The sequence below is a fragment of the Amphiprion ocellaris genome, chromosome 12 (assembly GCF_022539595.1).
Source record: "Amphiprion ocellaris isolate individual 3 ecotype Okinawa chromosome 12, ASM2253959v1, whole genome shotgun sequence".
NCBI classification, from domain to species: Eukaryota; Metazoa; Chordata; class Actinopteri; family Pomacentridae; genus Amphiprion; species Amphiprion ocellaris.
Genome location: NC_072777.1, coordinates 21,821,306 through 21,839,873, shown reverse-complemented (window position 1 = coordinate 21,839,873; position 18,568 = coordinate 21,821,306). Strand labels below are relative to the sequence as shown.

Sequence of the window (18,568 nt, the reverse complement as noted above, 5' to 3'; positions counted from 1 at the left end):
GAAATATTTACATGGTGGAGGAACGTTAAATTGATTCGAGTGTTCAGAAATTCATAACACATTCGCTCGCAGCAGTCCAGCTCGGGCATTTCACAGATACATGAACAGTGTGCGTAGGTGGGCGGGTGTTCCAGCGTGGGAGGTTTCTGCACTATGCTTTGCATATGCCTTTGAACGCTGTGTATTCATGTCTATATTTTTTGACTGGTGAAAATCCCACAGATTTGGCTCACATGAATGGGCCTGCAGCAGATAGCTTTGGATGCTGTTTACTGATGCATGGTAGAGAGGATGTTGTACAACTCTGTCTCATATATGAAGAGAAAATGAAAGCCTGTCTCTATTAAACAAGTCAAGCTGATTTTTAATCTGGCTTGTCATGCTAAAACTCTTAAGCAGTCTTGCCACTGCTGCCATAATCATCAGTACATTGTTTAATCTCTGACATTTTTGTATTAAAGCGTGTACTGAACATGGCAGCTTCTTGGGGCCCCATAAATGTCCTGAAATACTCAATGCTTTTATTGACACTGCAGTAAATTGTGACACCAACTGACTGACAAAAAATTCTAAAATTATTTGCAATAAAAATAATGTCAAAAGATGCAAATCATATTATATGTGGAAAAAAAGTTAAAGAATTTGAAATTCTGTGTTACAATAATTTGATGTGTAAAGCGATGCTGGTTCTGTGGGAAAAGCATGACGCTACTCTTAGATGGCAGTACAAGTTGTACAATCAAATGATTAGTAGTTTTTTTTGTTTGGGTTTTTTTTTTTTCCTGAAATGCAACTTTTGCACTGATAATTCAACCAGGATCATTTCATACTTTCCAATCCTTTATAATGCATCAATTGTTGGCCCACTTGCATTGTCTATGCAAAAAATAATGGGGATTTTCAGAAGTTTCGATGATTGACATCAAAAAAAATTTCCAGCACATGAATAGACAAACATTGGCAATTGGCAGATTATATTCTGGATGTTATAATCCAAGAAAGTTCACCCAAAGTCACCAGTCTTGTGTCTAGAAACTTTCCATGGTTCCTTCAGTTCCAAGATTGTGAAGGTCAGTGGACATATCAAAAAGCTCCTCCATGTTTTGGTGCAGAAGCCCAGTAAATAAACATGAAATAAGCTTGTTGGTAGGTGCAGTTTTTGACAAGTTGACAGGGAATTGTCAGTTGAATGACACAAGCTCTAGAGAACTCAAAGAAACCATGAAAGTTCCTTCATTTTGGAGAAATTGTATTTAGTTGTTTTTCAGGGTCACATTTGCATTTTGCTTTGGCCTTTTAGTACATGTCAAACATTTTGAAAACAAACATTTAAAAAATGAGACCCAAGTTGAAAGAAGTAATTTCTCTGTGGTGCTTATTTGCACAATAACATTTCTTAAAATCATCCATTAATGCTAAAATAATGAAGTGTTTTATAATTCAGATAAGGCTCAGCAGTTCAATCACCTAAATTAGAGCATTCAAATACCCATATTGCTTTGTGATCTGAAATCTTTCAGACATACAAACCATTTCACGACTTAAAATGGTTGTATCATGCAAATAGAACAAGTATCTCGTTATTTTGGATATACATGTGCTTACACATCTCTCTCTTTTGTCTTCTAGGCCATGGAACCAAAGGAGTGTTCGAGCTGCTGGCAGGCTGGAGGAGAACGAGGGAAAACCTACCTTTCAAGGAACGTGTGGCTGATGCTTTCGCTGACGTGATGGTTTGCTACACCATGACCAGCTCACTCTACATCATCACATTTGGCATGGGAGCCAGCCCTTTTACCAACATCGAGTCGGTGAAAATCTTCTGCCAAAGCATGTGCGTGGCCATCCTGGTCAACTACTTCTACGTGTTCTCGTTCTACGGCTCCTGCCTGGTGTTTGCCGGACAGCTAGAACAGAATCGCTACCACAGTGTTTTCTGTTGTAAGATCCCCTCAGTGGAGTACCTGGACCGCCAGCCCACGTGGTTTAAAACTATGATGAGCGATGGCCATGACCTGTCCACACACCATGACAGCGTCCCGTACCAGAACCACTTCATCCAGCACTTTCTCCGAGAGCACTACACAGAATGGATTACCAACACCTATGTCAAACCCTTTGTGGTCATTCTTTATCTCATCTATGCCTCGTTCTCATTCATGGGATGTTTACAAATCAGTGACGGATCGAATATCGTGAACCTGCTGGCTAGTAACTCTCCGAGTGTTTCATATGCTTTGACCCAGCAGAAATACTTCAGTAACTACAGTCCTGTGATTGGCTTTTATATATATGAGCCCATTGAGTACTGGAACTCCACGGTGCAGGAGCATCTGAAGACTCTGAGTCATGGCTTCAACAAGATCTCCTGGATGGACAACTTCTTCCACTACCTGCGAGTAGTGAATGTGAGCGCTTCGACTAAAAGCGACTTCATCACCATCCTTAAGGGTTCCTTCCTGCGCAGTCCAGAGTACCAGCACTTCACTGAGGACATCATATTCTCCAAGAACCGTGAGACTGATGAGTACGACATTATCGCCTCACGGATGTACTTGGTAGCACGGACCACAGAGAAGAAGCGCGAGGAGGTGGTGGAGCTTTTAGAAAAGCTTCGTCCATTGATGCTGATCAACAGCATCAAATTCATTGCCTTCAATCCCACATTTGTGTTCATGGACCGCTACAGCTCCTCCGTCATCTCTCCCATCCTGACCTCAGGCTTCAGCGTGCTCACCATCCTCATCCTCACTTTCTTCCTGGTCATCAACCCCTTGGGAAACTTCTGGCTCATCCTCACGGTTACATCCGTGGAGCTGGGCGTCTTGGGTTTGATGACCCTTTGGAACGTTGGCATGGACAGCATCTCAATCCTGTGCCTTATTTATACCCTTAACTTCGCCATGGATCACTGTGCACCACACCTGTACACTTTTGTGCTGGCCACCGAGCACACTAGGACGCAGTGCATCAAGTTGGCACTGGAGGAGCACGGGGCGGCTATCCTGCAGAACACATCCTGCTTTGTGATTGGGATCATGCCCCTGGTGTTTGTGCCTTCCAATCTGACCTACACACTGTTCAAGTGCTCCCTCCTCACGGCGGGCTGCACCGTGCTGCACTGCTTCGTCATTCTGCCCGTCTTCCTGACCTTCTTCCCGCCGTCCAAAAAGAGACACAAGAAAAAGAAACGAGCCAAGCGGAAAGAGCGGGAAAGGGAAAGGGAGCGGGAAAGAGAGAGGGAAAGAGAAAGGGAGGAGATAGAGTGCATTGAAGTCAGGGAGAATCCTGATCATGTGACAAATGTCTGAGTAGTTTGTAATTTTAGCAGTCAGTATCTGTGTTACTGGTGGATTAGAGGTGTCCTCCAACGCCGAGGCACCTCTTGAGGTGCAGGGGAGTCCGAGATGTCCCCCTGAGGAGTAGGCACTCGTCACTCCCAATAATAGCAGCTAAGCTGGTCAGAGTCGAGTGCAGCCCCACTGCACAGTCATTCAGTCCTTCAATCTGGACAGTGTATCTCATTTGCACAAACTGCAACATGCCCATAGTTCTAAAGCTCTTTCCCAACTATTTGGTGTATAAAAACAAGTAAGTAACCAGAACGTATGCTTGCTAAATCTGTAAGTACATCCTAAACACACGGTATGTTAGTCTGTTTAAATATTAGCAATTCTATGTTCGTCTCCTGCAGCCCTCATCTCAGAACAAGTGAGTGAGGTGCATAGCAGTCTGTTAAGCCAAGGACACTCAGACAAGTTGGTGAAAGTGGTTAGAGCGATAAAGGTACAAACTAAAACTGTGCAAAACACGACTGTGCACGCACCTTACTCCTCACACCTTGTTAGCAGCAAAAAGAAACAAAACCAAAATGTGTGGAAAGAGAGACAAAGTGGGCCCAAAGCACACCGCATGCTTTTCTGTAACATTAAAAATAGCTGAACAGCTGAACTGGGCAGATGGCATACACTGTGTCCATTATGAAGAATTATCTTGCACATTGCATCGTGTGAATAGAACTGTCAAGGTTTATATGAGCAGGAGGCAAAAATTTCTGCTTTATTCTAGAGGTCATAGAAGGTCTTAAGCAATGGCAGAAGAAATTGCAGTGGGCTGCAGCGTATGAAGAGGAAGTGATAAGTGACTATCACATAAGAGTATTTGAAAAAGCAGTCAGACTGATTCTTAGAGTGTGACTTAAGAAAATCCTAAACTGCTTTTGCACCAGAGCAGTAAAACCAAAAGTGAAAGGTGTTTCTAAGGCTTGAAATGTTTAACTTTCTAGCAGATTGATAATAACGGAAAGTTTCCATGGGTGTTTGAATGTCTCTGTGAACCACTTACAAAAGCTTACTGTCAGTGAAATTGGAAGGTCTGAATGTGATTCTACTCTAGCAGTGGTGCCAAATAGTGTACAGAAACTTTTGTTGGACATATTTATATAAAAACAAAAATATTCCATAAGTTTGAACTTTCATATAAATCAACCATAAGCTATGAGTTACGGGAACTAATTTAAAGGATTGCTGTTTTCTGTTGTTCAGGTCTGTGAAGCAGATTATGATGCAGATTTTACATTAAATAGTGAGGCACTTATTGTAAAGTACACCATCACTGAAGAGTGAAAGATTTATAGATAGTTGAAGTTAAAACCCTGAGCTTCTGGGTTTTGTTCCAGAGTAGGAAAACACAAAATTACTAAAAAAAAGAAAGAAAAAAAAAATCTACCCCAATCCAGAGCATGCTTTTCACTCCATTTGTCTAGACCGGGGTTTTACATTTTGCAAAAACTAGACATTGTTTATTTAGCATTTGTCTTTTTACCACCCATTAAATCTAAACTAATTGATATTTATCCTCAGCTCATGAGTTTTAGTCTCTTTTAGCTTCTAGTTGCACTTACCATACACTACGTGCCAAGTACCCAACAGCAGACACAAAGAGATAGCACTAAGCTTGTGAGCATCGTGGATCATTTATTAGTTAAAGAGGCAGATATTGCCTGTAATATTGGCAGAGATTAAAAGAAAAAGTACAGGACTTTGGTCAGGTGGTCAAAAAACTAAATGGCAAATAAATGCTAATGTTGCTCCATATTTACAGGATGGATAATACACAGCCAAATGTTGGTACAGCATATTTGCAACAGCAACTTTTTAAAGCTGATATCATTCTCTGTTGCCCCCAAGTCAACAAAAATATCAGTCCTGCTTTAATGAACACCATTTCCTCAAGCTGAAAACCATTGCGGGTAAATATTAACAGCTTGACAGACTGGATATGACAGATACTACAAAATCTTGTGATGATGTATAGCAATCTCAAGGAAAGAAAATTAAATGCGAACAAATGAATCATTTAAACTTGTTTCAATCATGACGGGTTCAAGTGCAAATAGCAAGTGCTGCAAAATACACTTATTGATCTTATAATATGAAAACTAAACCTAAGGAAAGTGTTTCATGTGTTTAGGAAAACTAGTTCAGGAAACTCTTCAATGAGAGATTCAGTCAGGGTAAAGAAGCTACTTAAACAGCGACTAACCTGGGAGTGGCACCAACACTTTGGCTCACTATTGATAACGTTGCAAAAGTAAGAGTACAAGACCATTACTGCCACCTGCAGTCCCGGAGCTGGTCTCGTCAGTTTAGGAACTGAGTATACTTTGCCCTAATACTTCAAATAACATTCCACTAAAAGAATAATTAAAAAAAAATATTGAGTTGTCCTCTGCAAATACCTTCTTCAATATTCAGTCTTAGAAGTCCAAAATGGCTGCATTCTCCCTAGATGGTAAACAGTATTATCTACATCTGCCAAAGTCCTGATAAGAATCTCTGTTGCAGTCCCAAAACAAACACACTCAAGGTCAGCAGCCCCAACAGATACCAATCTCACACTGACCTCTGGCAGGCAAGTCTTAGCTGGTGGCATGTGATAGAGAGGCCCCATATGTGAGCAGATGTAGCTGATTACAGGTCAGTCAATACCTTCGTAGGGAACTGGCTGATTCTTACTGAGCTGTCATTGAAGGGACACTGCTGTCTTTTTCCTTTGTGCTGCCACCAACAAGTAAATGGCTCTCCCACAAAGCAGCTAATCGGGCCGGTGAAGTAGAGGTTAGAGTGTTCATACTGGGCCAAATGTCAGTGGAAAATATGTGTTGTTTAACATAAGAGTGCGTACGTTTGTGAGGTTAATTACTAGTTATCGAAAACGCATTAAACCCACTTCTTGTGTATATTACTATCAGTGAACAAATGAGACAACTATGGAAAAGAATCCTGTACTTGTTTACCTGAGCATATGTCCTGTGTTTGAGGATTTAAGAAGTAACTCAAAGTGCTGAATTCTCACTTATGTTTCATCAGCCAGACATTGCCCTACTAAGAAATAGTGTTTATGGCAAGATATTTCCTCCAGCACCTGCAGTGAGCATCACATTATGTACAAGCCATGTCACGTATGTACAGCAAGAAGGCATGAAATGTTTGAAAAATGAGAAAGAAATGCAAATCTTAAATAATTTACTTCCCAAAATGGACTGTGTTTGCATGGCACTGTATTGTATGTATGCATGTATTTAATTTTCCTGTATGGAGTCTACGTTTTTGTTTTTAATTATGATTTTGCTACTCTGTAGTGACTTATGTTTGTTGTTTCAATGCATATTCTGTAACACCATGTGCTGCAAAAGAACAAAACGAGTCATATCTGTTCCAAAACAAAAGCCAGAGGACAGTTCATGTGTAAAATAACTGTAAATTACTTTTTTCTATATTTTCTATAAAAAAAATATAACATAGAAAGATTTTTAATGACAGAATTTTCTTAAAAAAAGAATAAAAAGGGAAAAAAGTTTAACACAGTAGGCCAGTAATAAACAGTGGAATGTTGCCAGTATACTAGATCTTATTCCTTGCACACTGCAGTGTCAATATTTGTTGATGATACACGTTTTTATATGGGAAACTGTGGCCACCATTTTGTTGTTTTTTTGTGTGTCTTGACGCCGTTATAAGCTCAACTTGGTCCTCACATTTAAGAAAATTATATGTTACTCAACAGCCCTTGTGTAAACATCAGAACAGTCTGTCAGGCTTTGTAACGATCACTTTTAACAAAAACATAGGTTAGAAATTTACTGAATATAAACAGAATTATGTTGTGATATACACCTATAACAGTTTGCTATAAGGCAGGTCAAGCTAAAGCAGCAAAGATATCAATATATAGCTTAGCTTTTCTGGAAGCTCATTCCTAAATATAATTGGTGTCCTCATCCTGTACGGAACCTGCCATTGTTTCCTAGAGCACTATTTCTGTATCCTAGCCACATTCATCACTTTTCAGCTTTACCATAATTAGCTGAATGCCACCTGGTTCAGCTAACGTCTACTTAAATAGCATCGCAAGAAATTAAGAATTAATCCTCTATGACAACATACACAGTCTTACCAATGCATTATGAAAACAGCATGTGATATCAAATATTTAAAAACACTTCTTGATAGTTTGGTCTTCTTTTGAAGAGAAGCAAAGATGAACCTCGCATTAGTCTATATTTCCCTTATTGTCAAGAAATCTGCTGAAAAAGCCAAAACAATGTGTTGTGACTCTGTTCTTCCTGACCTGCCAACCATGTGTGCAGCCTCAAGCTCACTGGTGTCCATATTTATTGGGAACCAATCCAGTTTAACATATGTTAAGGCCAATTCATAGTTTCCATATGATGCAGACAGCTGATGCATTTCCATTCATGTTACAACAGATACACGCCGGTCTGCTACGTGAACAGTCTATTACTCCACACAGAAAAACAAACAGGGCTCCTGAGGATGTTTCTGAGAAGTTGGCTGGGACTTTACATTTTTCACAGGAAGTAGCAGCGGGTTACAGATTGTCCTGTAGCACTGTGTCAATTTGATTATTCCTGAGGTGTGTCAAGTACAGTGGGTGGACATAGCACAGGATTTCTACAGAATTTAGAAACTTCCTACTGTGTGTGGACACTGTCAATGGAAAGTATGTTCAAACTGAGGTACCTCCAAAGTCTGGCCGCAACGACTTTAACCACAACTTGGGTAGATGACAGGATGTACATCATACCATTGCAGACATGCAGATACATAAAATATGAATTGTCCTTTACTTAAGCAGGGGTCATTTGTTAATAAACTACAATATGTGTGTCATTGGAAATGAAGAACATGTTTCTAATTCTGTTGGTGCGGTTCCTTTCTGTTGTTATAGTTTTTGGACAACAGTGGAGCTCAGTTGCATAGAGGAGGAAAATAGTAGGCTTTGGATACAATACAAGGAATATCTGTTGATTTACTGTGTAATTTTGATGGTTTTGGCCTTTTCATGTGATTTGTTGACAATGAGATACAAAGCTTTGCTAGCCTCCTTCTTTAAAAAAAACAACTTGCACAAGATACTACTGAAGCTAAAGGTCACTCTGCTCTAAAAGCTTTTATGTATTGATTCATGGAATTAATGATGAGCCACACTTATTCTCCTCCTTTATCATCATGTAAAAATAATCAGTCAATAGTCAGTCAACCTCTAAAGTTGTGCATTTTGTGTGTGTGTGTATAACTCATATACAACTCATTAAATTCAAATAGGAAAAAGACAAAAGAATAAAAATGACAAAATCTTTAGTGATATTGTCAACATTTTAGGCAGATATATGAGTGTACTGTAAGTGTCATGGAATCCTTTGACCACACACCAGCAGATTTTCAGTTTGTGCAATCAGGGACAACACAATATTCCCACAATACGGGGCAATACAAGTATGCAATCATTATTTTGCTTGTTGAATAATGTACTTGGCAAACCTGTTCCAACCACAGCCTCAGAGGACAAATTGCTGTTTTACTGTAACTCATCTATCTTGTGTGTTATGTGACTAAGCCACAAAAATAGGCTCTTGTTGCTCCTATTACTCTGCCAGTTATTTAATGACTTCTGATTCAGCATTTTACAGTAAGTTTCAACATTGTGCAGAAGCTCAAATGAAAGTGTGGTTATTTGAGTGACCCTAGTCCCATTTAAGTTCAATTCCTGCAGTTAAAGCAGGTGTATTCAGTGAAGTTTGCTTTGTACACATCTACATCTATCCATCCACCATATGCTTCAAGAATCAACTGTTTACTTATTATGCATTCAAAATTCTAATGTATGGCGTCATCTGTGGGTTTGTGTTGCCATCAAAAAGCTATTTGTGCTATCATTTCCTTGTCCATTTCCATGCAGTTCCATCTGACTGAGGGTCTTGTTTAACTTGTCTGAAACATCTAGAACAAGGATTGTTTACAGTAGAATAATGTGTTCATATAAATCTAATACGACTACACTTTGTCAGTTGTCTTGACAATTATAAATATGTATACAGAGGATTCTGGTCTGAGCCTTTTATACTGAGTCCTAAAAGGGTATACCACTCAATTTAAGAAGATCTGTGTTGTATGTGATTTATTTGGACAATCTTGTCAGTCTATTAGCATAACTAGTGCTCCCTTAAACCACAAAATACACGTAAAATTACAGAAATTAGTCAGTCATGTTCGGCTCTCACATAGTTTCAACTCAGCCTGGAGGTGGGTAACTTCTGAGAGGATTTTGGCTTAACTTTAGTTGCAGCTACATCTACTAAGAGTGAAATCAAGACCCGTTTAGCTCTTAAGACTAGTCTTACACATCCTTATGAAACTCTGAGTGTAAAAATAAGTCAATCAGAATAGACTATAAAATGAAATTCTGGATCTTTAGTGAAACAGCGGCCGCCATATCGATGTAACAATTACAGAATAATGTAAATGCAGCAACATAATCAAAAAGTACCAGAGATACAGGAGTCTTCAAAACAGTGAACTGCCTCAGTTATACAGCAATATTTACCATGTGCCAAAATAGCTAACATTAGCTACCAGAGACTCCTGGGTGACGGTCCAACAGTTGATTGATATATTAATATATTTGATATATGTTGCTAACCTGAAGGCTGCCTCGGACGTTTATTGCTATCGCTGCAGTCATTCATATGTCTGATCTGTACCTCCTCCACAACTTTAAGTGGTGATAACAAATCTACTGAGGCAACCAGGAGATGGAGGAGGACCCTACAGCCATATATATGGGACTGAAAACAACTGATAACAGCCAATTAATGGGCTGATAACATTCAAAGCAGGTGATTTGAAAGTATCTATGTACAGATCATGAAGGAAATATTTCCACCGGTTTTATGATTATGGCTATAAAATCACCAGGGAGCCCACAATGTTCTTTGAAGAGTTTTCAACCATTTATTAATGTCTGTAACATTCCTGGGTGGAAAGAACAGTGGCTGATAGAACATTATTTAACCCATCTGAATCCAGGGAACATAGTTTCTTTGTTCCTGTCACATTTCTACTCACTGTGGGCTCATTTTTTTTTGACTGCAATGTAAAGTGCTGCACCTCTATGAAAAGAGCACAACTGACTTCCGAGTGTAAAAAAGAACTCAAAAGGTCTTTTGTGCAGTATGGCACCCTTATAATGCCATCATTTGTAAAAGTAGAAACATAAAAGTTGAATTTCTATGATTACTTTTTTTCCAAAAATTTAAAAAACCTGGACTCAACATACAAAACATTTTTCCAGGTGCCCACAGGTGTTGCACTGGAAAATATGGAATGTTTTGTTTTGTTGGGTTTTTTTGTTTACATACTTATCATACAAGTCTCTCTTTTGGTCGCCAATGGCTTCTCAGTTGCATCGAGGAACCCAGGATTTTGGAATTTTTACAGAATTAGTTGCCAATGGTTTATTTTGGGCAGATCTTCCTGCTACAATAAATGGAAACAACGGAGTTCAGAGGGTTAAAGCAACAATATGTTATTTTAGGTGAACTGTGGCTGCAAAATGATAAATACTAATCCTAACCCTTGTGATAGTACTGACAGCTAAAATGAAAAGAAACATTAGCAAAAGTACAGACAAGCCTGTGAAATGACCCAGTAATGTCTGTCATATATGAAGACATGTAGACTGATCATGTCAGAGCTGGAAAGTTCAGAATGGCAAACTCCAGAATGTATTCAGCCAAGAAAGAATTAAGATTTTATGTATTTAGCTTTTCATTTGCGAGAGGGAGAACATGCTTCGTTTTTTTGTGGGGTTTTTTTTGGTTTGTTTGTTTTTTTTTACTACCAAAAGTCTTGCATCAGATGTTATAAGCTAATGAAAAACCTTCACGTACAGTTAAAAGTAGCCTTATGCAGACTGTTAGTGAACTTCAGATATTTTTTTTGTATCACTGTGGTATTAAAACACACTTTTGGGAGCCAAACTATTCTCACAACTATTTCAGAACATGGTACGAACAAAGAAGAATCTTTTTTTAAACTGGGTGGTATTTCTCTTTTAAGTGTTATAAGCGCCTGTTAGCTTCGTAAGTCTGTGCTCTTTGTATAACCAGTGGCATTGCCTTGCATATATTTTCCAGTATTTCAGTACAGATGTCAATGGAGTATTTTTCTTAGATTGTGCCTGAGCTATCGTACAGCTTCAGATCCAGATGCAGTAAAGATACACTTTTGATGAGATGACAATGCTGTGACATGTTTTAGGCCGTTTGTGTGTCATGAGAATAGGTGTGTGGAAGTGTATCGAGTTTGACTTTAGACTTTCAAGTGCTGTTCATTCTTAATGCCTTTCTCATTCAGCATACCGTCAATCACATGAAGTTATACCTCTGTGAAACTGAGATAAGAACATGCATGTTTGTGCCCGGAACGGATGGAAGAAAGGACTGTTATCCCCTTCTTACCACCTCAAATCACTGTCAGCATTCATGTACTTTCTGTAAATGTTAGCTCAGTGTACAGCTCTGCATGGCTTTATATTGTACACACATGTCACCGAGGTATAGCCTCCAAAGAAGAGCAGGAAATTAAAGCTCTTTCTTTGTGTTGCCGGTTTTCTGGTCGCCTTCTGAGGTGTTGGCAGAGCTTGAACTCTGCTTTGCTAATCTATGCCTCTTACCAAACGGCAGTAAGGTTTAACCTCATGTGACTGCAGTGACAGAGAGAAATCGGGTGTTGGGGGGGTGGTGGGAGGTTGAGGGAGGAAGAGATAGAGGGAAACAGGATGCAGGCAAAACAGGAGGTAAGCCCTCATTTGAATTTGAGAAGATTTGAGCAGCAGGGATGATGGGAAGTTTTCCGGTGAAGGGAGATGTCGTATGAATCGGGGGTGACTGCGGCACTGCTAGAAGTGTCTCTGTTCAATCCTTTGCTGCTGTAATGAGTCTTAGAGCCTTAGTTTACTTATGGTGAAAGTTGCTGTTTGTTGTGACACATGCAGGTTTGCCCACTTTAGAGGAAACTCATTCTATCTTTCAAAAAGGGCATTTTTTTTTGTTTGTTTGTTTGTTTTTCAAGTTCACTTTAGTGAGAAGAAAATGGTATTGCTTCACAATTTTCTCCAGTACAGAAGCATTTTAAAAGGGTACTCCGGCATGTTAATATTACACTTTCATAAAACTGTCAGACTCACAACAACAGCTTTTAAATCTCAATATTTACAATGGATGTAGCAGAGGCAGAGATATCGAATTATTGATCATCAGCATGCATGGCTGAATAGCAGAATTATTTTATGGTAATGCACATGTAAGCGTAATATCAACAGAAATATGAAGAGGTTTTAAACTACATTCCGACATGGAACCTCTCAGTAAGTAATGCCCTCAGTACTGGGAGAAATATTCTTGTATCTTGCCATGATATCAGGGTGGCTGTGGAGACTGCAATATCTGTTGATTGGAACACCACTTTGGTTCAAACAGATAAGACTAAGCTATTGGATGACATATCTTCCCAAATCAAAGTTTTCACTCATTCTGCCAGTTGGATTGGTACGAAATGTTGTACTGACATTTACGGGTTCCAGAAAATGTATCTAAACAGATTCACAGAATCCCCAGACTTTTTCTTTCACACTATGACAAGGATGACATTTACGACTTTAAAGTAAAATTTGTCCACAGCTATGAATGGATTGCAATGAAGCTTGGTCACACTTTAACTGGATTTATTGGCTATCTGAACTGCATTTGGGATAACAGACACACACACTGCTGTGTGAAGGTGGAAGAGCAGCTGGACATTGTGGTTTTCATCCTATCTGTGTGGCACTTTCATTTGTAGAAATAAGTTCAACACCACATCAGTGTCTCCTTTGAAGGATGATCTGAAAACATCTGTTTGCGCTCTAGGATGGCCAGCTGTTCAACCACCTTCTACTACAATGGTCCACATTGATTTTATACATTTGACTTCTGACATGGTCAGCATCTTAACTCTCTCGACCCCTAAGCAGTTTATTTTTACTCACCGTGGGCTAATTTTTTCACTGCAAATATTAGGTTCTGCACTTTTATGGAAACAGAACACCCATGCCAAAGTATAGAAAACTCAAACACGTCTTATGGCTGTAAGATTAAAAAGGTGCCCCCAGGTGTAACCAATACATGAAAAATATGCTGGCTCTACATACAGTACAACAGATATTTTACTGCCTACATTTTTTTAAATGGTTTCCATACTTGTCTCCTATCAGCTGTGTGAAAACATAGCCAGCAGTTCAGCCCAAAAATCTCTCTCTTTTTTTTTTTATATGACTGCTGAATGGCATAACCTAGGAGCCATTCAGCAGTCATGTCAGAAAAATTAACCAGAATCTTTAGTTGTTTTGCAAAATCTGGTTAGACAAAATGGTTTATCACAATCTTTGCCATAGAACTGGTTAAGTTTCCTGACACAATGGCACGTCATCTGTAGTTCAAGGAAAATCTGACAATTCTGTTTTCACAGTTTCTGGCTCTGATAAATAATATAATTTATGTGATTTTTTTTCAACATAGTATGCCTTTTATACTTACTGACTGGCTTGGGGATTCAGAGTGTAAAGAACTAGATCTGAGAATCCATCACAGACCATCAGAACAATGTTATGCTGTGCTTCGATGACCCCTTTACTTCTCATGTAGCACCATCATTAGGTCAAAAATCCAGTATTTAAAACATTTGCATCTCAGGCTAAATTAGAGAATGTAATAAACATGTCTGCTAGCCAAATATCAGCATTGTCAATGTAATCATGCTAGCATGCTCATGTTAGCATTTAGCTTAAAGTATCATTGCAGTACCACCTCATGCAGCTACCAATGTGATTGTGCTATGTGGCAAATAACTGCTACATTGACAAAATTAGGCCACTGGAGCCCCAGTACAACCAAAGATTCTACGCTTCCCATCATGCAGTTCAACAGCATCTTTTAATAGTTTCTTTTAAAAAAAAAATTCTACCAAATGTGTTGGGACTGAGGTACCATTGATAGTATTACTTAAGCTGTAAATACTTTAAAAAGCTCCCTCCAAAACCAAAGATGATATAATACAACTGTCCAAAAGCAGAGTAACCAGCCTTGACCTGTAAAACTGCCAGAGTGCCCTTTAAAAGCTCATTCAATGACATGCAAAAATGTATTTATTTTTTTGCTATAGTAGGATGTTCTGCAGGGAAGAGCTGGCATTTCATTTTCAGTTCACTCCAGTTTTCCCCTCATAAGTTGATAATTTCCCTAAAAGCCTATGTTTTATGTGCAGGCAGTAGACAGCCTCAGCTTTATACTTTACAACACTGTAAGTTTTACTGTACACAGCAACATCATAGCGGCTTTTTGTAATCCCCCCCCCTGAACTTTTTACTTCCTGAGCTTAATGTGAGTGGCAGCAGGAGTGGCTGCTGTCGTGTTGTGCTCCGTTGCAGCGATATTGCGCCAAGCTGCCTTGGCCGGGGATATTTTTGGCTCCCACCTTGTCTTAATCCTGTCGTGATTCTCCGATGGATTATTCATGCTTCTTCTCCCCCTCTCACCCCACCTCCTCTCTTTCTCACCTTCCCTCTCTCCTTCCTTCTTTTACACTTTTCCATCCTCACCCCTGAGCGCCTTCATTTAACACGAAGCCAGTCTTCCTCTTAATACATCCGTGTCATCATTAAAATGCCTTGAAGTGTGTGCTCCCATGCTGCCAACCGATCATTCCTATAATTTATTTAGAAGGTTGTATAACATATCTGCAGCTTTCCCCATACACTCCAAATATATAAACCAACAAAGTACTATATCAATAATCCTGTTAACACCACTACCTACCTTGTATTGTATCCCTCCACTCTCTCCTATTCACTGAGATCACTTTTCTTCACAGCCTATTCAAGTAGTCTGAATTCCCTGCTGAGTCCTGCTGTGATAATTACTTCCATAGAATCCTCTCTTTAGCTCTTTCTCTTTCCGCCTAAAAACAAGATCCAGAGGACCTTCGACAATGAATAGCATTTAAAAGTGTATGAATATATATTACACTAGAGGCTCAAAGTCCATTAGAGTGAGTGGGTGTAATCGAAAATCTTTACTGATTTGTTTATTTGCAATTTGTGACTGTCACTTTGCGAGGCTGCAAACGAATAGTGGTGAAAAGTTGTTTGTGTTGAAATGGCGGAAGAGGCTTGATTATAGTTAACTCTGGATCTTATTTTGTAGCTTGGTTTGGCTCAAAACAGCACAAACAAATGGCAGCTTACTGATCTTCCTGTTAAATTTCAAACCACTTTCACACTTTACCATCTAATAGAAGAAATCTGGGTGTTTTTCAACCTAGACAGGAGCTTCACAGTAAAGATCTTTTAATATCTAAAATGTGAAAGTAATTTCATATTTTAATTTTCAAAAACTACTTGGCTTAGCATGGACAGAATTACTGAAGTAGCTGGCACATTGTTTTGCTAGTTTTTAATCCTGTTAAAGTCTCAGAATTAAAGATGCAGATATTAGTTTATCAGTGGATTAGTTGCTCTATGGAATAATAATTGGCAACTCCTATAATTTATCTATCAAGCAAAAAAAAAAAAAAAAAAAGCCTTTCTTTGCCCAAATCCAGTTTGCTATTTTGTCATGATTGACTGCTTTCTTAGTCTTGCACTGAAGTACATTTAAATATCTAGATTTTGGACAAAACAAGTAATTTCAGCATATCACCTACAAGATTTTACAGCTCAACAAAGAAAATACTGACAAATTAATTGTTTGTAGAAATAGTTGCAGCCTTAAAAATCACAGAAAAATACACATATATACTCCAGATTACTCCCCATATTAGACCATATTTAAACCCATCCAAAATCTTTAAATGTAGACAAGAATTTGAAGTTTGGAAGAATCATAAATGAGCATCAGTAAAATCAGTATTTATCCATGTGTTGACTGTCTGATAGAACTGAAACAAATGGTCTGAAAAAAACCACACCCCTTATCCAGTGAGGATTAACGTACATACATTATATCAGCTTGTGCATATTTTTGTCGTGTGTGACTTAAACTCGCTTTTCTCTCAGATGTCATGTGAAATAACACAATCTTCCCGGCAGCAGCAAAACCAACAAATAGTCTTCCATAAATGCAGACATCTAGGTGATATATTATCAGCAGAAAAGACCTCTTGCCAATTCTACCTTAGCCATCTCAGCTATTAAGAAAAAATAAAAACAAAGAAAAAAAATTTCTATACATGTCAGACTGAAGTCTCCTGGGTCAAAATATTATTCCGAATCCTTTTTCCGAAGCTTTTTGCGGTGACTAATTGAGTGTACTCGGCACATTACAGCCCAGCTCTGGGGCTGACGGCCAAATCAAAATGCTCTGGATGTACACATGGAAGGATTTTGGATAGGATTTGAGCCCAGGCTTTCATAGTGTATACAGGTCTGTTGTGGCTGAGGAGCTGAACGCCACCGATCAGACCAGCCAAAACTAGAACCGTAGTATGACGACAATGTACAGGAATGTCTTAGTTTCAATTTATTAGAAGAGGTATGCTTTTGAATGCTCTGACTATTTTAAATGTAAACTTCTTTTCTACTGCCTGCTATGTTGAAGCTATAAATAGTATGCATATGATCAACCTTTTTTACTTGACAGAAAGAAAAAAAAATTTTCATTAAAAGAGCTTTTGTCTATGAAACACCAGAGTGGCTTCTGTCATTTTTGTTGTCTATTTCAATCCAAGCTCAAGACAATATGGTGGGCAGATAGTGAAGACAGAGCTTTCTTTTTCTTCAGGGACCAAAACCAGCTGCCTGTTATCTTGAAATCACAGCTTAATTATTTAATTATCTTCAGATATCAGACTTGTTCTGTTGCCAGCAACATAAGTGACTCATAATGAGATATCAAAGTTTATTTTTGTCAGAATTTCATTTAATGTTGCCACGGGCAACATTTTCTGGTCAGAGATGAGCAGTTTGGAACAGAAGGGTTGTGTTGCTGCTGGTGCATCTCCCTATGTGATGGCCTGAAGTTGGAGAGATATCTGCAGGTATGAACTTCCCACATCAATAACTCATAGGTCAAACATTCAAGCAAGACACAAATAACACCTCTTTCCAACTGTGGTAAGGTACAAAACAAGCTACAACCCAGTTTTCATCAAAATAAGCCATCTAAGGTGGGCAAACAAAACTGGGTACTTTGTGCTGTAGGGCTGCATGATTACAGCCAAAATCATATTCCCAATTATTTTAATCAATATTGAGATAATGATTATTCATTATTTTTATTGCACTTTCACATTTGAATAAGCACTGCTTTCACTTTGATGTTGTGCTACATTCCTGCTGATGTATAACTTTTTGCATTAAAATAAGTGCTTCTACTTGACATAAATACAGTTGGACCAAAAACACCTGTTATTTTGCATTAACTAGTTCTTAGGTGCTACAAATTGCAGATGTTCTCTAAATTCCTTACATGCTGTGGTAGTTGCTAGCTAGCTCCAGCTGTGCACAGAGAACCCTCTAGTCTTCACTTAAATTCTGCACTGCAACCACTTAGACAGGTGTCTGACCAAAAAATTATTTAAAAAAGAGTGAAACAAGGTTTTTCTAATGTCTGATTAGAAAACAGTTGAAAATGAGTAATTTTATATACATGCATATTTTCGATGAGTGGAGCAAGTACTTAAAACATTAATTCGGATGTCAATTATGTCCATCCCATTGTGGAGAATAAAAAAAACAAATAAAAAGTCATAGTTGTGAATAATAGTCAGTTCATTGTGCAATTGTGAGATGAATTTGCAGGGACCATCTACAAAGTGGAACACCGAGAACAGACATTACAAAAAGATCTGATCATTTCATTCAGAGACTTTAAAGTATAATTAGCACAACTAAAATTTTAAAAATCATTTCTTTTTTATTTTGGAACTGCATTGCAATACCAAACTGTTCTAGTGAACCCAACTGGGAAGGATCCTGCACCAGACTTTCATCCCATCTCAGAAGAAGTATCCATCCATCCATCCATCCATCCATCCATCCATCCATCCATCTATCCATCCATCCATCCATCCATCCATTTTCATCTGGTTATCCAGGGTTGGATCGTGGTGGCAGCAGGCTAACCAGGTTACTCTAGACGTCCCTCTCCCTGGCAGCACTTTCCAGTTTC

At 38.7% G+C, this 18,568-nt stretch overlaps 1 protein-coding gene across 1 annotated transcript in view; it reads left to right on the top strand.

Moving 5' to 3' along the window:
• Positions 1–17,086, top strand: part of ptchd4 (patched domain containing 4) — a 62,675-nt gene extending 45,589 nt beyond the window's left edge. The window contains exon 3 of the mRNA XM_035955950.2: positions 1,630–17,086. Within this exon, the coding sequence (XP_035811843.1) occupies positions 1,630–3,311 (1,682 nt within the window). The 3' untranslated portion in view covers positions 3,312–17,086. The remainder of the gene's footprint in view (positions 1–1,629) is intronic.
• Positions 17,087–18,568: the final 1,482 nt, after the last annotated feature.